This window comes from Rana temporaria, chromosome 1 (assembly GCF_905171775.1).
Source record: "Rana temporaria chromosome 1, aRanTem1.1, whole genome shotgun sequence".
NCBI classification, from domain to species: domain Eukaryota; kingdom Metazoa; phylum Chordata; class Amphibia; order Anura; family Ranidae; genus Rana; species Rana temporaria.
This window is the reverse complement of record NC_053489.1, coordinates 634,931,141-634,955,672: the sequence shown is the minus strand read 5'-3', so window position 1 is coordinate 634,955,672 and position 24,532 is coordinate 634,931,141. Positions and strand designations below refer to the sequence as shown.

Genomic DNA, 24,532 nt, shown 5'->3' with positions numbered 1-24,532 from the left:
GGTCTATCTCCCCCCAATTTCCTAAATGTTGAATTTGCGAAGCAATAAAGTAATAACGAGCATGAGGGACCGCTAGACCACCTTGGTCTTTGGCAAGTTGTAGTGTACTAAGTTTTATGCGCGCAGTCTTACCACCCCATATCAGATCCCTAAACTGAGCATCAATCTGAGAAAACCATCTATGTGGTATCCAGGTCGGGGCGTTATGAAAAATGTATAAGAGTTGGGGGGCCCACACCATTTTAACAAGGTTTGCTCTGCCTGTGACCGATAGAGGGAGTTTTTTCCAGGACACACACTTCTGTCTGAATTTAAGTAACAGTGGTGCCAGATTCTTGGCCAAGTATTGGGTAGGATCGGGGGTGACTTGAATACCCAGCTATTTAAATTCATTTACCACCACTACATCCCTGGCGCACTGTGGGAGACTGTTTGTCATGGGATCCAGTGGCATAAGTACCGATTTGTTCCAATTGATGCTGAAGCCTGACAAATCCCCAAAGTCGGCTATCAAAGACATCACATTACTCAAAGACTCCCGTGTATCGCCTAAATATAATAACGTGTCGTCTGCAAATAGAGAGATAACATCCCGCCCCGTTCCCCTGACAAAACCTGCGATGCCTGAAGATGCTCTCACGTGAATCGCCAGGGGTTCTAGTGCCAGGGCAAACAGCAGGGGCGACAGTGGGCACCCCTGCCGTGTGCCCCGAAAGAGTCGGAACGAATCGGATACCTCCCCGTTGACTCTCATCCTCGCTGTTGGGGAACTATACAACAATTGCACCCATTTCAGAAAAGAGGGTCCCACCCCAAACCGCTGCAGCGCCTCCCAAAGGTATGGCCATTCAACGCTATCGAATGCTTTGGCTGCATCGAGAGAGAATATAGCCCTATTGCCTGGATTGTCTACTGGGACCTGAATATTTAGGAACAGCCTACGTAGATTTTGTGCCGTGGATCTCGTGGGAATGAAGCCTGACTGGTCCCTATGCACCACATTGTGAATGCACTTGGATAGTCTGGTTGCTAGGACTCTAGCCAGAAGCTTAACATCGAATGTCAGGAGGGAAATGGGTCTGTATGAGTCTGGGGAGAGCGGATCCTTCCCAGGCTTCAACAGAACTATAATCAGGGCCTCGTTCATAGATGGAGGCAGCACTCCAGTTTCAAATGCCGTGTTATATATTTTCAGAAGGATGGGGATGATCTGTTCTGAATACCTGCAATAGACCTCTGAGGGAAGACCATCAGCTCCTGGCGCACGGCCATTGTGTGCCTGCGCCAGTGCCTCCAGGAGTTCCTCTCGGGTAAGGGGCGCATTAAGCATGGTAACCTCAGACTTAGAAAATGTCGGTAACCGATATTTGTCCAAGAATGAGTGTATTTGTTCCTTAGTGGGGCTAACCTTAGACGAGTATACATTTTGGAAAAATTCCTTAAAGCATCCTAAAATGGATTGCGTGGAATGACACATCGCACCCCCCGCATCAGTAACCGCTGCAATGTAGGAGTGGGGCTGCTGTGACCTAGCTAGAATCGCCAGCATATGACCTGTGTTTTCCCCCTCCTCAAAATGCTTCTGCTGCAGAAAGAACCTCTTGTTCTCAGCTTTTTGAAAAGAGAGGTCCTTAAGCATGTTCTGTGAGGCTAACCATTTCCGCTTTGCGTTTTCGTCAGAGGGATCTGTCACATAGTCTGCCTCCGATCGGCTCGCTTCGTCTAACACTCGTGTCTCCCACTCCTTAGTGTCGGTTTTGATATGGTTGATGATTCTAATAAATTGACCGCGCATATAGGCCTTAGCCGCATCCCACACAACTTGGATGTCAGCCGTTCCCAAATTATCCTTAAAAAAATCCGTTAAGAGTCGTGGCATTGGATCCTGCTCCGGAATAAGGGACAACCAAAACGGATTGAGTTTCCATAGGCTCTTACCCCTCTGTTCCCCTAGGCCTAGATCAACCGTAAATGGAGAGTGGTCTGAGGTGTGTCTCGGGTGATATGCAGAGTCCTTCACCATGGGGAGCAAGAGGACATTGCCAAAGCCCATATCTATCCTAGACAGTCCCCCCACTGAAGCTGACCTGCAGGAATACACTTTGGCATCTGGGTTACGGATCCTCCAGACATCAGTCAAACCCAACTCCCCCATCAATCTAGAAAAAGGTGTGGGGCCCCTCCTCTCATGTCCCCCTATCCCTATATTATGCTTCAGTTTGTCTTTCTCATATTCCATCAGGTTGTTAAAGTCCCCGAGGACCAGCACTGGGATACCAGGAAGACAAGACATGAAATCAGCTAGTAGTTTCAATACAGTAGATGAGAACGGTGGGGGAATATACACTCCAGCCACCACACATTTAATCCCATACAAAGAACAATATATGAAGACATATCTACCCTCAGGATCTATTTTAGTAGCCATGTTTGAGTATTGAGTGCTTCGACGGATCAGGACACTCACTCCCCTCGAGTAGACCGTATGCGTGGAGTGGTATTGGTGGCAAAACTGCCTGGCCGCTAACCTCGGAGTGGCGCCCGAGGGGAAGTGAGTCTCCTGTAAACACACCACCTCAGCACCCAGTCTCTTGATCGTGCTCAGCACCTCTAACCGTTTAACAGGGCCATTTAGACCTCTTACATTCCATGATAGACATCTAGTTATATTAGACATTGCATTAAGTTCATATTAGTGACAGGAGAATGTCCTCGTGGAAGACCTAGGTAAATATCGCTGTGATCAAGTGTAGCTAGCAAACCAATAGTAAAGACAAGTCTTAGGTACAATGTGACAAAAAGCATATAGGTAGGGTAGCGCTGCAGCAGCACGTGCGGGACAAACGGACATATGTAAAAGCCCTGATTTGGCCTATCTCCCAAAAATAGGATTAGGAGGCACGTCGACAAAGGTGACTTGGAACAGGAAAAGATTCGGAGCAGGCATGGTGGCACTCGAGAGACACGGTTGTAAGTCAACAGCAGCACAGGTGTGTATTGGTAGTTTCTGGTGAAGTTCAGGTGACAGTTCGTGGTGGGATTCCTTATCATTGAAAATAGTTGTAGCATGGCCAACATGGCCTGAATAACCACCGGTTGTGGTACTGAACAGGGCTCAACATAGCCCTTCTGGGGGCAACAGTGGAAGCGCACCATAGTGTCTTTAAAAAGCTTCTCAACAGCCAACTATTAGCCCTTAGCAACCAAAGCGAACAATAACCGCCTAGCAATGGATAATGCGGAATATACTGCCTGAAACCCCGGATGACTGGGCAATTCCTTCACTCAGTCTGCGGGACGTCTGCCCCTCGAGTCCCGGATCGATTGTTCTTCTCGGTCTAGCCATTGTGTGGCAGCAGAAGGGGAATCGAAAAACTGCACAGAACCAAATACTTCCACTCGCAGTCTGGCGGGGTATAACATCGCATATTTAAGCTCCAAATTTCTCAGGCGGCGCTTAACATCCAGAAATTTGCCCCTTTTCTTTTGCAGTTCAGCTGAGAAGTCTGGGAATAGGGAGATTTTCGTGTTGTCTACTTTTAGGGCTGATGGATTGATTCTCGCATTATGCAGGATAGCGTCTCTGTCCCGGTAGTGCAGGAGTTTAAACAAAAAAGGTCTCGGTGGTGCACCGGGTGGTAGGGGTCTGGATGGCACTCTATGGGCACGTTCGACCGAGAACATAGGGGAGAAAACTTCTCTCCCAAATGCAGTAACCAGCCATTTCTCAATAAATTCGACGGGGTTCTTCCCCTCCATTTTTTCCGGGAGGCCTATGGCCCTAATATTACTTCTCCTCATCCTGTTCTCTAATTCCTCTAATCTAGAGGAATGCTGGTCAATCAAGTGATTATTATAGGAGAGATCCCTCTGCATGGGCCCCAGGTCATCCTCAATGGTGCTCACCCTCTCTTCCAATGCGGAGGTTCTTTCCCTCATCTTTTGGGCATCCTGCCTGAGAAAAGAGATCTCTGACTTCATACCCTTAACTTCCGTGGTTAGGGCAGTTATGGACAAATTGCATGAGGTCACTGCTGCAAATATGTCCCGCAGAGTAGGTTCCCCCTCCGTTGTAGGGCTCACTGGGGATTGGGGCCTATTAGACTCGGGGTTAGGAGTACTCACTGTGGCCCACACGAGTCCCGCCTGCACCGGGTCTTCTAGCGGTACGGTGTCATCCGCTTCGGATCCACCATCTGGAGAGCCCTCCGGTGTACTGGATGTGGCCACCTGATCCTTTGGCAGGGACTTGGAGAACAGTTTTTCCGCCGCCTCTCGTTGTTTCTCCTTTGCTGTGCGGCCTGCATGTGCGCCATTTTGAAACATGTGCTCCGCCGGTCTATTCACAAGCTGCTTCTTGCTGAGCGACATCGCGGGACCGGAGCGCCGAGAAAGGTATGCCCGTGCTCACGGGATAACGAGGGGCACGAAGAAGTGCTTTTTACCGGCGTGTGGTTTCTTTCTCAGGATGATAGCTAGGATGCACGGCGGAGCTCGCTTCGATCGCGTCCGGCTACATCCGCTGCCTGGCCACGCCCCGTGTATTTCTTTATTACACGCATATCAACTGTTCGAGTGTACATGTCCTATTTCAGCTGCGCATACTGTATTGATCGTATTAAAAAACGAAAGGTATAACTTAAAAAAAAAAATGGTATCTGTTCTCGCAAGCAATGTTGCTGTTTCTTTAGAGATATGCTGGATACATATACAGTGGGGATCGAAAGTTTGGGCACCCCAGGTAAAAATGTGTATTAATGTGCATAACGAAGTCAAGGAAAGATGGAAAAAATCTCCAAAGGGCATCAAATTACAGATTAGACATTCTTATAATATGTCAAAAAAAGTTAGATTTTATTTTCATCATTTACACTTTCAAAATTACAGAAAACAAAAAAATGGTGTCTGCATAAGTTTGGGCACACTGCAGAGTTCATATCTTGTACTGCCCCCTTTGGCAAGTATCACAGCTTGTAAACGCTTTTTGTAGCCAGCCAAGAGTCTTTCAATTCTTGTTTGAGGTATCTTTGCCCATTCTTCCTTACAAAAGTCTTCCAGTTCTTTGAGATTTCTGGGCTGTCTGTCACACACTGCTCTTTTAAGGTCTATCCATAGATTTTCAATTATGTTGAGGTCAGGAGATTGTGAAGGCCATGGCAAAACCTTCAGTTTACGCCTTTTGATGTAATCCCCCGTGGATTTTGAGGTGTGTTTAGGATCATTATCCATTCTTTAACTTCAGCTTTTTCACAGATGGCATCAAGTTACCATCCAAAATTTGCTGAAATTTTATTGAATCCATTTTTCCTTTTACTCGTGAAATGTTCCCTGTGCCACTGGCTGCAATACAACCCCAAAGCATGCTTAGCAGTTGGACAGAGGTAATTTTTTATTAAATTCTGTGCCCTTTCTTCTCCAACTGTACCTTTGCTCATTCCGGCCAAAAAGTTATATTTTAACCTCATCGGTCCACAGAAATTGTTTCCAAAATGCATCAGGCTTGTCTATATGTTCATTTGCAAAGTTCAAACGCTGATTTTTGTGGTGAGGACGTAGAAGAGGTTTTCTTCTGATGACTCTTCCATGAAGACCATATTTGTACAAGAATCTCTTTATAGTGGAATAGTGTATCACAACTCCAGTGTCTGCCAGATCTTTCTGGAGGGATCGTGCAGTCAAACGTGGGTTTTGAATTGCTGTTCTCACAATCCTGCGAGCTGTTCTGTCTGATATTTTTCTTGGTCTTCCAGATCTTGCTTTAACTTCCACTGTTCCTGATGACTGCCATTTCTTAATTACATTCCGAACAGAGGATATTGACTTCTGAACACGTTTTGCTATCTTCTTATAGCCTTCTCCAGCTTTGTGAGCGTCAACTATTTTCAGTTTCAGTTTTCTAGACAACTGCTTAGAAGAACCCATGGTGCTGATTGTTGGGGCAAGGTCAGATGAGTCTGAGCATTTAAAACCTTTGAGATTGACATCACCTGGTCTTCCCAGACGATGATTGAGAACAATCCATGACACTGGCAGATTTCAGCTTTGCAAAGGGGGCAGTGCATGCTATAAATTCTGCAGGGTGCCCAAAGTTTTGCAGACGCCATTTTTTTGTTTTCTGTAATTTTGAAAGTGTAAATGATGGAAATAACATCTAACTTTTTTTGACATATTATAAGAATGTCTAATCTGTAATTTGATGCCTTTTGGAGATTTTTCCATCTTTTCTTGGCTTCGTTATGCACATTAATACAAATTTTTACCTGGGGGGCCCAAACTTTCGATCCCCACTGTAAACACATTTTAAGATATTCAATGATGTTTTAGTTTAGATATCACAACATTTTCTATTACTCTAACCACTGCCTTTGATGATCATTGGGGTAATTTAGATGTTATTTATGTCGCACAGGTCTACTACCAAAGTTATCATTTAAGAAATGTATTGTTCTTTAGAAAGGGTTTGGCTCCCCATTGAAACTTTATCAGGATATTTCCTTTTGGTTTAAGTAAAACAGTTATGCATTGTGGAATATATGGACAATGAGGAAGTACCAGCCTGCTAAAGCAGGCTGGGAACTACAAACACACAATGCCAAGCTACAAACGCACAATGCCAAGCTACAAACCCACAATGCCAAGCTACAAACCCACAATTCCAAGTCACAGCACAGCCTGCTGGGTAAGCAGATAAAAGGACAGGCATGGCCTGCTTTCTTTCTCATTGGACGCCGTTCAACAACCAGCAAGAGGCCTGTGTGTGTGCCCAGGGCTGGGAGAGTCCGCGGCCTATAGCAGAGAGAGCGAATCGCCTGCCCCAGAAGGATCCTTGTGAGCAGCCCTGCTGATCGAGCAGGAGAACCAGCCAGCGCTTCAGAGTTTTTGAATCCACCTGCCTTCCAGCGCTCCAGGAGGAGCAGCATGGCGCGGAGGTGCGATCTACACAGACAGAGTCCACAGCCAGCTGGGATCCAGAGTGATGAGAAGGCATTTGCCTATCCATGTAGTGACTGTACTATTGCTAAGTGATTGCCTGCTATACAGACTGCCACTGAGACCTGTAGTTCTATGGCTGTGGATCTATTGCACCTGAGTATTCTATAGCTGGATCCTTGGGTTTTCTGTTTCCTTTTCCCCCATGCTGCAAGGTCAGCACTGTACTGTTCACTCACAGAAGGAATTACAAGTGGGGATAGTTTGCAGCTAACTAATCAATCTCACCATATTCTACAGTAATGCCCTGTACACACGATCGGTTCATCCGATGAAAACGATCTGATGGATTTTTTCATCAGATATCCGATGAAGCTGACTTTCATCAGTCTTGCCTACACACCATCAGTTAAAACACTGATCGTGTCAGAACGCGGTGACGTAAAACACAACAACGTGCTGAGAAAAATGAAGTTCAATGCTTCCGAGCATGCGTCGACTTGATTTTGAGCATGCATTTATTTTTAAGCGATGGATTTCCCCACAGACGATTGTTTTTTTCTATCGTTTTTTTAACCATCAGATAATTTTAAAACAAGTTCTAAGTTTCCGTTTTCATCAGACGAACCGATTACTGTTTCCCCTTCTATTTTGGATTACAAATATACGTGAACGACCTCACACTGCAGTACAATTAAGCTAGCTGAAGACAAGAAAACTGGAACTTGAGGAACTTTCAATACTTTATTCTTTCACATGGCTTTACTGCTATACGATTGTGTATCACTCTGAACGGCACTCTAGGGGGAGCCATTTAGCAACATACAGTTGGAACTTGTACTTTTATTACTGTGTTCACTGTTATGTATTCTGCGTGCAGTGGTCTGTGTGCTGAGGCCTCAGTGGGGAGGTTCTTCAATACAAGTATTGAGGATCTATTCCACTGTGCACCTGTATATATACCCTTATCAGGTTGCTATTGGATACAGCGGTGTGACATTATTGCTGTGAACAAATACTTCATCTCTGCCAATCAATACTTGAGTTATTCATCTGTAAATCACACCATTTCTATATGTTATTCTTCACCATTTTTCATCATAATGGCATCATATGTGCAACTGATAAACAGTCAATATTATAATTAAAAGGTTTTTTATTACAAAAATAGAAACATTCCATAACATTTACATTAGGTCATCAATGAATAGGTCATTAATGAATCGATACCAGCACAGGATCAGGGGGAGCCAGGGCACATATTGCTCACCAGAAAAAAACTCTCTCTCCCAACCTCCAAGATAGAGGTTGGCATAGGAGGGTGCGCAACATGTGCCCATGGCTACCCCCTGAGCCTGCAGGTACAATTGATCCATAAAGGTAAACACATTTTTAGTCAGAATAAATGAAAGTAACTCCAGAATGAACAGATTCCAGGGCCAAAGATTCCTATCCTCCTCCATGAGGAAGGTACCCGCCATCCGGATGCCCCGCTCGTGCGGGATACTCAAGTACAGAGACTCGATATCTATAACAATGAGCAGGGAGCCCGAAGAGACATGTGTACCCTCCACATGTCGGAGTAGGTCGGGGGTATCCTTAATGAAGGAGGGCAAACTGGTAACATGAGGGAGTAGAAATGAATCAACATATCTACTCGCTGCCTCAGACATAGATCCTATCCCGGATATAATTGGCCTCCCAGGTGGACATTGTAGGCTCTTATGGACCTTGGGCAACACATAGAACGATGGGGTCCGTGGGAATGAATTGATTAGATAATTAAATGTATCACTGTCAATTAGGCCCGTCATGTTGGCCTTGAGACAGATACCACAAACTTCATTCTCAAAGGAGGCAACTACCTCAGCCTCAGTGGGGCAGTACCATTTCCTGTTGTTCAGTATATCCATACAGATCTTCTGATATTGTGTATGGGTCATCAAAACGATGTTTCCACCCTTGTCGGATGGTTTAATAACCATCTCAGTTTGTGTTTTTAAAGATTCCACTGCCTGTGTTTGAGCTTCAGAAAGATTATAAGAGGGACTGGTGGGCATAGAGGAGGGAGATGACCATTGCATATTTTTAAGATCTCTAATGGACTTTTGAAGGAACATCCATACATTTGGACAGAGCGAGAGCTCCGGAAAATGCAGCGACTTTGGTCTGAATTTGTTTTTTAAATTTTTTCAGTTTTTAGTGTTTTTCTCTTCCTCCATGACCATAATTGTGCCCTCCATATTTACCTCGGGTGGGGGATCAAGGCTCACCTGACCTTCATCATATAAAATCATGAGGTCTCTCAGAGCTCTGAATTCTTTCATATTAAAGCTTTTAATTTTATCCGAAATTTCCCTTTCAGCCTGTTTTGTCTTACGTTCCGGGTCAAAGATATATTTATATGTTAAATTACGACAGAAAAGGTACAGATCCTTTATAGTTTCCATTGTATCGATGCCCTGAGAGGGGCAAAAACCTAGACCCACTGATTTCTGGGCTTCATTAAGGTGAAAATTAGTAAGATTAATTATATTTAACTCTGAGTGCCCGATACTTGAGGTGTTCTCAGGACATATGTGTTTAGGTTGCACTGGGCTCTGGATTCTGCCAGAGCCAGAGCAGGATCTAAAAAATCATCAATGTTAGTGGGCAATTTTGTATTAGCCGGTACTGCTAACGTTCCCTTATTTAAGAGTTTACATACACTGTGCAATTACTGGTACTTTGTATATATCGTTTGGTAATATGTGCCAACGATAAGTTGATTCATGGTTATCACAACTGATATTTTATTGTAAATGTTATGGAATGTTTCTATTTTTGTAATAAAAACCTTTTAATTATAATATTGACTGTTTATTAGACATGTGCACACTAAAATATTTTGTTTCGTAATTTCGTTTTCGTCCGAAAAATACATTAATTAGTTACTCCCGAAATTCGTTTTTATTTATTTCGTTTTCCGTAAAAAAAATGTGTGTCTGTCGAATATTCTAAAAAAAAAAAAAAAAAAAAAAGAAGATTCGACAGAATCTTAAAAAAAAAAAAAAAAAATGTTGACTCTTCATGTCTCTCTATGTCGAATCTTCATGTCTCTCTATGTCGAATCTTCAGGTCTCTCTATGTCGAATCTTCAGGTCTCTCTATGTCAAATCTTCAGGTCTCTCTATGTCGAATCTTCAGGTCTCTCTATGTCGAATCTTCATGTCTCTCTATGTCGAATCTTCATGTCTCTCTATGTCGAATCTTCATATCTCTCTATGTCGAATCTGTCATGTCTCTCTATGTCGAATCTGTCATTGAAGGCTTACGGTGTCTGTCGAATGTTCTAAAAAAAATAAAAAATAAAAAGATTAGACAGAATCTTAAAAAATAAAATAAAAATTTTTTCGACTCTTCATGTCTCTCTATGTCGAATCTTTTCTCTCTATGTCGAATCTTTTCTCTTTATGTAGAATAATATTGGACTAATAGAGTTAAGGTTAGGCACATTCGACCGCAACGAAAACGAAAATAAAGCATTTGTTTATGTCGGATCTTTCGGTTTTCGTTTTCTGTGCTTTCGTTAACGAAAATACCTGAAATTCGGACGAAAATGCATTCGGACGAAAATGAATGCACATGTCTACTGTTTATCAGTTGCATATATGATGCCATTATAGTCCACCACAAGCCTCCCTTTTCTCTAAAATAATTTAATGGGACGAAGGCATCACTTTATAATATTGATATACCTCAGCACTTTACTATATTTTCCATCATAGTAAACTTTTACAAGTTGTTCATTGATATCTTGTGTGAGTCTCTATTTACTGCCACAACTGATGAAGTGACTTAACCCAGGGGCTCGGTAAATATACTATATGCTCTTTCATTATTGTGTCACTTTCTGTTGCTGGGTTCTACACTAACATTGTTAAGCAGGTGTGCCAGAGGGATTGAGACAGTTCTTGTGGTTGAGCGGCAGAGTGCAGAACCCAAAAAATATTAAGCGGCTCCTACGGGGGTAACGATACATTTAAATTACCTTAGATTGTAAGCTCCTTGGGGGCAGGGACTGATGTGAATGTACAATGTATATTTAAAAGCTCTGCGTAAATTACCGGCACTATATAAGTACCTGAAATAAATAAATAAATAAATTTAAAAATGTCTGACAAGTGTAATCTTTAGCTCCCCAACATCTACCATGTCTAATAATTGTCCTATTTCAAAAAGAAAGATAAAGATTTTTTGTTATTGCAATAATATCATAAAGATCAGTCTGTGTATTACCGTATCACTCTATTTTAACCTGACATATACAGTGGTACCTTGGATTATGAGCATAATTCCTTCCAGAAGAATGTCTGTAATCCAAAACACTTGTATATCAAAGCAAGTTTCCCCATAGAAATCAATGGAAACTCAGATAATTTGTTCCATAGTGACTTTTATTGTATGCATTACCGCATGTGGCCAGAAGTGGGGGGGCGCCGGAGACACTCAGAATTACTTGAAAACTGCTCGACGATGCTCGGATGCACCCAGAAACACTCGGAGAGGCTCAGAAACACTCTGGACCAGCCCCCGCACCCCTGGCCAAATGCGATACTGCACACCGTAGAGGTTTGAATCCTGCTCTTTTTGCGAGTACTGATTTAAAAAAAAAATAATAGCTCGTATTGCGAAACGCTTGTTAACCATGTTACTCAAAATCGGAAGTATTACTGTAATGGCTTTTCCAATCCAGGTGCCTACTTTAGCCGTTTTTAGCCCTGATGAAGGGGGGACTGCCAAGCTTTAAAAATGCATTTGTTGTTGCAAATAAATCTTTTTATCACCTACCGACCATGGAACCCTGGTTGAGAAACACTGTCCTTGATGGTGATGTTGTCAGTCTTTGGTGTGACTATTTCAAATACTGTACATTGTAGCGCTATTTCTATTTTTTGGTATTTCTTTTCGAATCTAGAACTTTACCACCGCTCAAATCTTCTTGCATTCCTTTCCCAGTATCTGTTACATAGTTACATAGTTAGTCAGGTTGAAAAAAGACACAAGTCCATCAAGTTCAACCACAAGAAATAAAACAATAATAATATCGTACAATCACATATACCCAATTCTATACCCACAGTTGATCCAGAGGAAGGCAAAAAACCCCAGCAAAGCATGATCCAATTTGCTACAGCAGGGGAAAAAAATCCTTCCTGATCCCCCATTAAGGCAATCGGATATTCCCCGGATCAACTTTACCTATATACGTCAGTACCCAGTTATATTATGTACATTTAGGAAAGAATCCAGGCCTTTCTTAAAGCACTTTACTGAGCTGGCCCAGAACCACCTCTGGAGGGAGTCTGTTCCACATTTTCACAGCTCTTACTGTGAAGAAACCTTTCCGTATTTAGAGGTGAAATCTCTTTTCCTCTAGACATAAAGAGTGCCCCCTTGTCCTCAGTGTTGACCGTAAAGTGAATAACTCAACACCAAGTTCACTATATGGACCCCTTATATATTTGTACATGTTGATTATATCCCCCCTTAATCTTCTCTTCTCAAGAGTGAATAAATTCAGTTCTTCTAATCTTTCCTCATAGCTGAGCTCCTCCATTCCTCTTATCAGTTTGGTTGCCCTTCTCTGCACTTTCTCCAGTTCCCCGATATCCTTCTTGAGAACTAGAGCCCAAAACTGAACTGCATATTCCAGATGAGGTCTTACTAATGATTTGTACAGGGGCAAAATTATATCTCTGTCTCTGGAGTCCATACCTCTCTTAACCCCCCTGGCAGTATTCCAGAGTCTGACTCGACGTTACAACGCACGGGGGCGGAGAACGGCGCCAAATTCAAAAAGGTAAACAAACACAATACATACAGTATACTGTAATCTTATAGATTACAGTACTGTATGTAAAAAATACACACCCCCCTTGTCCCTAGTGGTCTGCCCAGTGCCCTGCATGTCATTTTATATAATAAAAACTGTTCTTTCTGCCTGAAAACTGTAGATTGTCCATAGCAACCAAAAGTGTCCCTTTATGTCAAAAATGATTTTAGAGCAGCTAGTAAACAGCGATAATAAATTATAATCACTTGCAGAATTGTGCGATAGCGATTTGTGGGGAAATTCGTCATAAAAAAATAAAAGTAATGACAGCGACAATTCTGCAACTGAGCAAATTTCAGTGATTTTGAGTTGATTACATTATTGGATAATTTTTATTATAATTATATTATTATTTGTTATAATTATTTATTATACAGTATTATAATTTATCATTTTGTTTTTAAAAAAAATTCATACCCGGGATGCCTACTAGACTCTTGTTTGGTCTATTTAAATGAGTTATTCCTAAGAATTACAGGCCTACAGTATAAAATGCCAAATTTCCTTGCAAATAATGGTACCGCTTTCAGCATCTTTTTTCTGAAAGAATCATACCGCCAGGGAGGTTAAAGGGGCATCTGATGAGAGATCACATGATACCTTTCATTTCTTGCTTCTTTACCACCACAAGCTGCCACAGACAAGCATCTGATAGTGGGGTACAGCTGGAATATGAATATTTTCTATTACTTTAAAATTATGATTTTTTTTTTTTTTATCAGTAGAAATTAAATACTGCATTTATTTACCCAGCTTTCAGCACATTCCTTGGAAGAAAGGATGTTTCTCAAGATATAGAAGATGTACTGGCAGAAACACGGATACAAAGGAACGTTCACATGGTTTCTGTCATCGAACTTTTCAAGACGCGTTCTGTGAGATGGCAGATTATAACCGTTATTACCACTATGGCCAGTTATCAGCTGTGCGGCCTCAATGCTGTAAGTAACATAATGGGTACAAAGTAAATACAGATGCCCTCGTGTGCGTTCTTTAGATGGATCTGAGGTCATTGTGTCGTTTGTAAGGGTGCTTTTGTGGAAATGCCAATTACATGAATTAGGTTGTAATAGGATTGGTATAAAGGACTCACACTGTCCTGTTGATAAGTGGCATACAGCCACAATTTTCATCAATCATGATAGAGTAATTAAGGCGCTCTGGACAGCTCAGTTACCAGTTGGCTTTTTAGTGTATTTGGAGATGTAAAATCCATCAGAGTTCTTAGGACCATTCAGGATTAGGTCTAAAAGTCTGAAAAAAAAATCAGCACATTAGCAAAAAAACAGCACATTGTTCTATATTCTCCCCCCCCCCCCCCCCCCCCAACATTTGCTATAACTATTCTCTCAAATTTTTGTAGCTAGTGTTAACTTAACCCACAGACAGTTTTTTACAATGGCCAGTAAATATCAGGGGCTGATAATTTCATGCTGTGTTGACTTTTTAAGTCTAAATAAAGCTAACAACTTTGTTGTTTGTATTGTCAGTGTTTCCATATCATGTTTATACAGTGGAACCTCAGATTGCGAGTAACACGGTTAACGAACGTTTCGCAATATAAGCAATGGCCGGGATTCACATACAACGGCGCATATTTATGCCGCCGTAGCGTATCTAATATACGCTACGCCGACGCAGCGCAGAGAGGCAAGCACCAAATTCACAAAGCACTTGCCTCCCAAACGGCGCTGGGTTTCCTCGGCGTAATCCGGCGTAGGTGGAAGTGGGCGTGGGCCATGCTAATGAGGCGTGACCCCATGCAAATGATGGGCCGAGCGCCAGACAGATACGAATAATAAACGGCGCATGCGCCGTCCCGTGGACGCATCCCAGTGCCCATGCTCAGAATCACGTCGGAACAAATGCCTAAGATACGACGGATCACTGCCTACGGCGTGAACGTAACCTACGCCCAGCCATATTCACGTACAACGTAAAATACGACGGCTTGAGTTCCCTGGTCCATACCTTTGCATGGGTTGCGCCTCATATATGGGGGAATAATTTTACAACGGACGTACGACTTACGCAAACCGCGTATATTATGCCCCGGGTGCAAGTACGTTCGTGAATCGGCGTATCTCCCTCATTTGCATATGTGCATAGAAAATCAATAGAAGCGGCAAATGCGCCCGGCGTAAATATGCGCCCATGATACTACGGCATAGGCAAGTTACGTCGGTCGTAGGAAGCCTATTTTTAGGCGTATATCAGATTGTGGGCACGGCGCTTAGATACGACGGCACATAGTTACACTTACGCGGCGTATCTCGAGATACGTCGGCGTAAGTGCTTTGTGAATCCGGGCCACAGTATTTAAAAAAATACTAACTCAGTTTGCGAGTGTTGTCTCGCAAAACGAGCAGGATTCAGGCCAAAGCGGTGTGCAGTACCGCGTTTGGCCTGAGGTGGGGTCACCAGAGCTGAACGGCGCCGATCGCAGCCGATCTGTGCCGTTCAGAAATGCACGGAAAGGCTCGAGGACAGCTTGGCTGATCTCAGCAAACCTCGGGAACAGAGTCTTTCCGAGGTTTGCCGAGGTCAGCCGAGGTGTCCTCAGGCCTTTCTGGATGTTTCCGATGCTCTCCTGCGCCCCCCACCTCTGGCCGCATGCAGTATTGCATGCCATTGAAGTCAATGCGGAACAAATTATTTTAGTTTCCATTGACTTCAATGGGGAAACTTGCTTTGATATGCGAGTACTTTAGATTACAAGCATTGTCCTAATCCGAGGTTCCACTGTACTGTTCAAATATTCACTGTGTTCGTTTTCAATAGAAATTCTGGAATTTCTCAGGTTGCCAGTAAAAAATGTGCTCCGCCAGTAAATTTCCCATGTTTGCCAGTAAAAAATGCTGTGGGAAGTTGGCAACCCTGTCCACAGAATAGGATATACCATTTTTAATGCATGACAGATCTATCAGAAATCCAACTTTCATTGCTTTATGGGCTCAGTTGTATTGCTTTAAAGACCAAAGAATTAAACAATGCCAGGATGGGGGATTTTGTCTTTAATCTTATTACTGCAGGCGCTGAGCTTGGCATTAGAGACCTGTCTGTGCATTTGGTTAGATCAACATACGGAGGGACTTTTTAAAGTGAAGTAAACAGGCTAACAAATAGTCCTCCCAACTTAAAGGGATTGTAAAGGTATTTTTTTTTCCCTAAATAGCTTCCTTTACCTTAGTGCAGTCCTCCTTCACTTATCTCATCGTTCCATTTTGCTTTTAAATGTCCTTATTTCTTCTGAGAAATCCTCACTTCCTGTTCTTCTGTCTGTAACTACACACAGTAATACAAGGCTTTCTCCCTGGTGTGGAGAAAGCCTCTTAAGGGGGGAGGGGGCGAGCAGGAGTGTCAGGACGGCCACTAACACACAGCTCCTTTCTCTATCTGCAAAGTAGAGAGTGTCCTGAACCTCCTGCTCGCCTCCTCCCCCCTCAAGAGGCTTTCTCCACACCAGGGAGAAAGCCTCGCATTACTGTGTGGAGTTACAGAGAGAAGAACAGAAAGTGAGGATTTCTCAGAAGAAATAAGGACATTTAAAAGCAAAATGGAAGGATAAGGTAAGTGAAGGAGGACTGCACTAAAGTAAAGGAAGCTATTTAGGGGGGAAAAATTACCTTTACAACCCCTTTAAGTTGGGAGGATTATTAAAAGGTAGTGCCATGCTTTGCTAACTTTGTAGGCCTGCCAGGAGAGTAAGTTATGGGAAAATAACACTGCCCAACACAAAGACAGAACATGTACATGCATGGCTCTGCAGTGATTACCCTGTCTCTTCATCATAACAGAACTACAGAGATTTTGTACTTCAATGATCTTGTGCTTTGTCTTGTCAGAACACAGCAAACGCTTCACATAACTCCTGCGCTCTGCTGCTGCCCATACTCATCTTTCTTCCAATCTCCTGCCACTCTATTCAATCTCTAGGATTTAACCGTGACCATCCCCAGCCACACATACTCGTTTTTCCCTTTCCCATTGCATTGTTTAGGCATGTAAAGGTAAAGAGAAATACCCAGCCCTACCAACCCTCCCCAGAAGAACATACTCACCGTTTCCTTCATTGCATTGTTCAGCCATTAAGAGTAAAGAGAAATACCCGCACTACCAACCCTCCCCAGAAGAACATACTCACCGTTTCCTTCATTGCATTGTTCAGCCATTAAGAGTAAAGAGAAATACCCCGCACTACCAAGTACCAACCCTCCCCAGAAGAACATACTCACCGTTTCCTTCATTGCATTGTTCAGCCATGAAGAGTAAAGAGAAATACCCCACACTACCAAGTACCAATCCTCCCCAGATGAACATACTCACCGTTTCCTTCATTGCATTGTTCAGCCATGAAGAGTAAAGAGAAATACCCCGACACTACCAAGTACCAACCCTCCCCAGAAGAACATACTCAGTTTCCTTCATTGCATTGTTCAGCCATGAAGAGTAAAGAGAAATACCACGCACTACTAAGTACCAACCCTTCCCAGACGAACATACTCACCTTTTCCTTTATTGCATTGGTCAGCCATGAAGAGTAAAGAGAAATACCTCGCACTACCAAGTACCAACCCTCCCCAGAAGAACATACTCACCGTTTCCTTCATTGCATTGTTCAGTCATGAAGAGTAAAGAGAAATCCCCCGCACTACCAACCCTCCCCAGAAAAACATACTCACCGTTTCCTTCATTGCATTGTTCAGCCATGAACAGTAAAGAGAAATACCCCGCACTACCAAGTACCAACCCTCCCCAGAAGAACATACTCACCGTTTCCTTCATTGCATTGTTCAGCCATGAAGAGTAAAGAGAAATACCCCGCACTACCAAGTACCAACCCTCCCCAGAAGAACATACTCACCGTTTCCTTCATTGCATTGTTCAGCCATGAAGAGTAAAAAGAAATACCCCGCACTACCAACCCTCCCCAGAAGAACATACTCACCGTTTCCTTCGTTGCATTGTTCAGCCATGAAGAGTAAAGAGAAAAACCCGCACTACCAACCCTCCCCAGGAGAACATACTCACCTTTTCCTTCATTGTATTGTTCAGCTATGAAGAGTAAAGAGAAATACCCCGCACTACCAACCCTCCCCAGAAGAACATACTCACCTTTTCCTTTATTGTATTGTTCAGCTATGAAGAGTAAAGAGAAATACCCCGCACTACCAACCCTCCCCAGGAGAACATACTCACCTTTTCCTTCATTGCATTGTTCAGCCATGAAGAGTAAAGAGAAATACCCCACACTACCAAGTACCAACCCTCCCCAGAAGAACATACTCACCGTTTCCTTCATTGCATTGTTCAGCCATGAAGAGTAAAGAGAAATACCCCGCACTACCAAGTACCAACCCTCCCCAGAAGAACATACTCACCGTTTCCTTCATTGCATTGTTCAGCCATGAAGAGTAAAGAGAAATACCCCGCACTACCAAGTACCAACCCTCCCCAGAAGAACATACTCACCGTTTCCTTCATTGCATTGTTCAGCCATGAAGAGTAAAGAGAAATACCCCGCACTACCAAGTACCAACCCTCCCCAGAAGAACATACTCACCGTTTCCTTCATTGCATTGTTCAGCCATGAAGAGTAAAGAGAAATACCCCGCACTACCAAGTACCAACCCTCCCCAGAAGAATATACTCACCTTTTCCTTTTTTGTATTGTTCAGCCATGAAAAGTAAAAAGAAATACCCCGCACTACCAACCCTCCCCAGACGAACATACTCACCTTTTCCTTTTTTGTATTGTTCAGCCATGAAGAGTAAAAAGAAATACCCCGCACTACCAACCCTCCCCAGACGAACATACTCACCTTTTCCTTTATTGTATTGTTCAGCTATGAAGAGTAAAGAGAAATACCCCGCACTACCAACCCTCCCAAGGAGAACATACTCACCTTTTCCTTTATTGTATTGTTTAGCCATGAAGAGTAATACCCAGCACTTGTAATCCTCCCCAGCAGCACATACACACCTTTTTCCTTTCCCCATCCACAGCCATGCATACTCAATATTTCCTTCCCCACTGCATTGTTCAGCCATGACAATAAAAGAGAAACACCAAACACTTGCAACACTCCCCAGCAGAACATACTCCTTTGCTTCCCCACTGCATTGATCAGCCATGGTGAGTAAAGATAAATACCAAGTACTTTTAGGGTCAGGGGGATTTGACTTACTCTCTATCCTCCCGCGAGACTACCCTGATGCATAGTAACTGGCCAATAAGGCACCCATTGCTCTTACATAGGGAAACGAGATTCCTCCATCCACATCTGCTCTGATGACATTCCCTGTGTTATTGAGACGTGGCTGCAGAGGGAAAGGAGGGATCACTCAACAACAACTGGGAATTTTGCGAGCCGCAATGTCACTCGTAGGCTCCCATGTCACAGCCGTTGTTGATGCTCTCTCCTCTCCCCTGCAGCTGCCACTCATTGAAACAAGGGACCCTGAGATGCAGAATAATGTGATTGGACCGAACAGAATAAAAAGAAGAAGGTAACGCTACAGATCTTTTTTACACTGGTTAGGCAGGAGGATAGGTAGCAGTAGGAGGGAGGGAACAAGTTTTGGAATAGTTAACATTAGGCTGAAATTCTACTTTAAGACCAGTTTTGTGACTGGTCAGACTGCAAATTCATATCAGACTGCAAATTCATATTTTTTAGACACCGCACAACTGCTTTAAAGCAGAACTTCGGTCAACAATTTGTTTCCATGTTGTTGTTGCTGATCTCCTACCTTCACCAAGTATGTCAGCCATGTTCTTCTGAGCTCTGTAGTTCCTCTGCAATAGGCTGCTGAGCTTGCTGAAAAACTGTTATTGTCTGGTGATTTGCTGTTTGTAAGACCGCTGGCTGCTTGTCCTCCTTTAACCTCAACCAGGTCTGATGCCTGCAATCTCCATGAAGAGCAGGGATTATTATAAGAAATCACTTGTATGACACAGCAGGGATCTCCCGCTGTGTCAGGTATTGTATATGAGAACACGATCACTGATTTCCAGCCTCCTACCGGTATAAGAACAGTGCGCTGTCAATTATAATACCGGCGGGAGGCGGGGCATCAAAGATAAGTGTTCTCATTTATTAATACTTGACACAGCGGGAGATACCCGCTGTGTCATACAAGTGATTTTTGATAATGATCCCCGCTCTGGTCCCTGACTAGTGGTTCCTGACATGCAGCACTGGCGGTCCCTGACTGGTGGTCCCTAACATGTGGTACTGGTGGTCTCTGACATGCGGCCCTGGTGGTCTCTGACATGCGGCCCTGGTGGTCCCTGACATGCGGAACTGGTGGTCCCTGACATTTGGCACTGGTAGTCCCTGACATGCAACACTGGTGGTCCCTGATAAGCTGCACTGGTGGACACTGACACGTTGCACTGGTTTGCATTTATAACCTATCATACCGTGTGTTATGTATGGCTTGCTGGCTGCAGAATGAGGGGTGTGATTTATGTTGAAGTTGGCGAGTTCACATATACATGTCCAAGCCTAGTGTAGCTCCCACATTCTCTCCAATCCCAAAGATTCATGGGAAATGTAGTCTGATTACAGTTTGGAGAGAGAGAGAGAGAAGAGGATATGACGCAATCCCTGTTCTAACACCTCCTCCTTGCCAGAATACAGGCTGCATTTTTTGAATCACATAACTTACTTCCTAAAAATTCAATCAGATATATCTCTTAAACGGTAAGAAATTTCTTAAATGTAATAACTGTTTAGGGGCAGATCCACAAAAGGATTACGCCGGTGTATCTATTGATACGCCGGCGTAATTTAAAATTTCCTGCGTCGTATCTTTGTTTTGGTATCCACAAAACAAGATACAACGGCATCTGGGATCGATCCGACAGGCGTACGTCTTAGTACGCCGTCGGATCTTAGATGCAATTTTTCGGCGGCCACTAGGTGGCGTTTCCGTCGAAATCCGCGTCGAGTATGCAAATGAGCTATTTACGGCGATCCACGAACGTACGTCCGGCCGGCGAATTTTTTTACATTGTTTTCGTTCGGCTTTTCCCGGCGTATAGTTAAAGGTGCTGTTATGAGGCGTACTCAATGTTAAGTATGGCCATCGTTCCCGCGTACAATTTTGAAATTTTTACGTAGTTTGCGTAAGTCGTTCGCGAATAGGGATTTGTGTAGAATGACGTCATCGTCGTAAGCATTGGCTGGTTCCGGTTTAATTTCGAGCATGCGCACTGGGATACCCCTACTGACGGCGCATGCGCAGTTAAAAAAAAACGTTGTTTACGTCGGGTCACGACGTATTATCATAAAACACGCCCCCATTACATCCATTTGAATTCCGGGCCCTTACGCCGCCAGAGATACACTACGCCGCCGTAACTTACGGCGCAAATTCTTTCAGGATTCGAAATAAAATAAATAAGTTGCGGCGGCGTAGTGTATCTTAGATACGCTGCGCCCAGGTACGTGGATCTACCCCTAAGGCCCCTTTCACATTGAGGAGTTTTTCAGGCGGTAAAGCGCTAAAAATAGCGCTGCTATCCCGCCTGAAAAACTCCTGCACTGCAGACTCAATGTGAAAGCCTGAGGGCTTTCACACTGAGGCGATGCGCTGGCGGGAGACAAAAAAATCTCCTGTCAGCAGCATCTTTGGAGCGGTGAGAGGAGCGGCTTGTATACCGCTCCTTCACCGCTCCTTCCCATTGAAAACAATGGGAACCGCGGCAATACCGCCCGCAATGCGCCTCTATAGAGGCGCATTGCGGGCGGTATTAACTCTTTATCGGCCGCTAGCGGGGGTTAATACCGCACCGCTAGCGGCCGAATCCCACGGCAATCCCGGCGGTATAGCGCCGCTATTTTTAGCGGCATTATACCGCCACCGCAGCTCCTGCCTCAGTCTGAAAGGGGCCTTAGTGTTTTGTGCGTGTGTGGGGGGGGGGGGTGAATAATGGGGGATTTTTGGCTTTATGTGGAGGCAAGACTTCAAAAATAGAAGTTGATTTACTAAAACTAGAGAGTGAAAGATCTGGTGCAGCTGTGCATGGTAGTTAATCAACTTCTAACTTCAGCTTGTTCAATTAAAGTGTTATTAAACCCAGGACCCCGCATTCACTATGTCTGGTTTCCCACAGTACACAGAACATTGAAATGCAATTTGTTTAGTTATTATAAGAAGTGTGCCCGGCCGAGCACTGGTTACAGCTTGTAGGAGGCATTTTTATTCTCCTCTGACTGTCCTATGAGGCTGCAGTACCCCCTGATCCTCTGTCTGGGCAGTGCTGTTTGGACCTGTGCTGATCACATGCACCCTCTCAAGAAAAAAATAAATCTCTAGCAATACACACCAAACAGAGCAAGTGCAGAGTGACTCCAAGGCTCTGTACTATCAGGAGATGGATTGGAGACAGTGGAAAAAGGGCAGTATCAAATAGCTTTTTTACACAACGCGGAGGGTTAACCCCTTAGGTTCCACAGTGAGTATAACAAGCATGCTTTACTGCATATACAGACTAGAGGTCGACCAATATGGGTTTTTCTCTGGCCAATGCCAATGGCAAAATTTAGAAATCGGGGCAGACGATGGCCGATATATCATGTCGACTTTTGTGGACGAAATTTTAGGCCGATTTTCTTTTTTGCCCTTCATCTCATAAACTCACCCACTCCACTCTCCCTTGCTTGCTTCTGTCACTCTACCACACACTTGATGTCCTCAGTACAGTACACTGATTGGAAGCACTGGCACTGATTGGCGACACTGATAGGCACTGGTAGGTGGCAATGATTAGAAGAACTGATTGGCACTGATAGTAGGCATTGGCTGGCACTGATATTAAACGGCACTGATTGGAAGCACTGACAGGTGGCACTGATTGGAAACACTGATTGGCACTGGCAGATGGCACTGATTGTAAGCACTGATTGGCACTGATTGGAAACACTGGCACTGACAGGTGGCACTGATTGGCACTGGCAGGTGGCACTGACAGATGGTACTGGCAGGTGGCACGGGTTGGCACTGGCAGGTGCCACTGGTTGACACTGATAGATGGCACTGATTGGCACTGACAGATGGCACTGATTGGCACTGGTAGATGGCACTGATTGGCACTGACAGGTGACAATGATTGGCACTAACAGGTGGCACTGGTTGGCACTAATTGGCACTGGCAGGTTTCACACTAAGCCCATACTGTGTGTGAAACTGACATATGTAACTGAATGCAGAGAGAGACCAGCTGTCAAAATGTCGGGGGGTGGGCGGGACCTGGGGTGGGCGGAACCCAGCAGCTATCAAACAGCAGCCAATAATTGGGCTGCTTAAGTAAGGAGAAGGGGCCACATACATGTAGCGGCCCGCCCAGATCCCATCCCATTGGCTGGTGTTTGATAGCTGCTGGGTCCCGTCCACCCCCGACATCACTGCTGTATTTTGACAGCTGGTCTCTCTCTGCATTCAGTTATATCTGTCAGTTTCACACACTCAGCGGCTCTGGCAAGCGTCAAGCGCCACGCTGCTTTGCCAATGGAGTGTGGGGAAGGGAGGAGGAACAGGCACTGTGCAGTCAGTGTTAATCGGCCTAATTTAAAAAGGCCAAATATCAGCCCATATATCGGTCGACCTATAATACAGTCTGTTTTTACTGTTGTGGGTTTAGTAACAAGCTTTGACAAAAAAAACCTGAAGCTGATTGGTTTCTATGCAGAGTTACACTGGATTTTGCACTCTCCAGTTTTAGTAAATCAATTCCATACTATCTCTCTGATTTCACTTGGGATTTATTACAGATGTATTGTTTTAAGCTTTTTATGGGGACAAATGGAAGTCCCCTACTGTGTGTATTTTTTTTTTTTTTTTAAATAAAAAGTACTTTGCTAAACATTCTTTGTTCCTAACTTATTTTTTTTTACCTGCCTACCTTATTTGATTCTAGATATGGTTCTACACTAACAGCATATTTGAGGCATCCGGTATTGAGCCTGATACAATTCCATATATTACACTCTCCACAGGGGGCATAGAAATCTTGGCTGCTGTTTTATCCGTAAGTAATATCAAACTCCCAAATGTCTCCATGCTATTGCCAATCTTCTGTGGTTCTTCATAAAGCAATTTTTTAATTTATTTTTTAAAATCAAATAATTTTTTTATTTTTATTATTAAACATACATACAAACAAATAACCAAATTTAAATCATATAGGGATAAATAATCCCACAAAGAAAATACATTAAAGTGGAGTTCCACCCATAAATATAACATTACATCAGTAGTTTTAAAAAAATGTCATTAGTCCTTTACGATTTTTTTTTTTTTTTTTTAGATGCCTTCAAAGTGTTGTTGCTAGGCAGAATAGTTAATCTTCCCACTTCCTGCACCTAGGTGCTTAATGCTTCCTAACCTACACCGCACAGACTCCTGGGAATGTAGTGGGTGTAACTTTCCAGGAGTCTGTGCACTCCCCAGTCTCAAAGAATCATGTGACTTGGACAGTACAGGTGCTGAAACCTGATCTGACACTGCTTGTGCAGCACTGAGCATGTGCGAGGTCTGCAAGGCTGAAATCTAGGAAGTCATACAGTCTGGCTTCATGATGCCCACACTTAAGATGGCCCCAGTCAATTTCTAGTTTATAAAGTGTCTAAATGCTGTAACAACCTAACAAAACGGACCTTAGTTTACAGACTAACTTTACTAGAATACATTAAGCTTGTGTATTACAGGGGTATTTAT

General features: G+C 43.6%; 1 protein-coding gene across 1 annotated transcript in view; it reads left to right on the top strand.

Annotated features, from left to right (window-relative positions):
* The window catches only part of SLC2A9 (solute carrier family 2 member 9), a 469,231-nt gene that overhangs the window by 167,621 nt on the left and 277,078 nt on the right, over positions 1–24,532 (top strand). The window contains exons 8-9 of the mRNA XM_040335426.1: positions 13,559–13,746; positions 23,733–23,843. Coding sequence (XP_040191360.1) covers positions 13,559–13,746; positions 23,733–23,843 — 299 coding nt within the window. The remainder of the gene's footprint in view (positions 1–13,558; positions 13,747–23,732; positions 23,844–24,532) is intronic.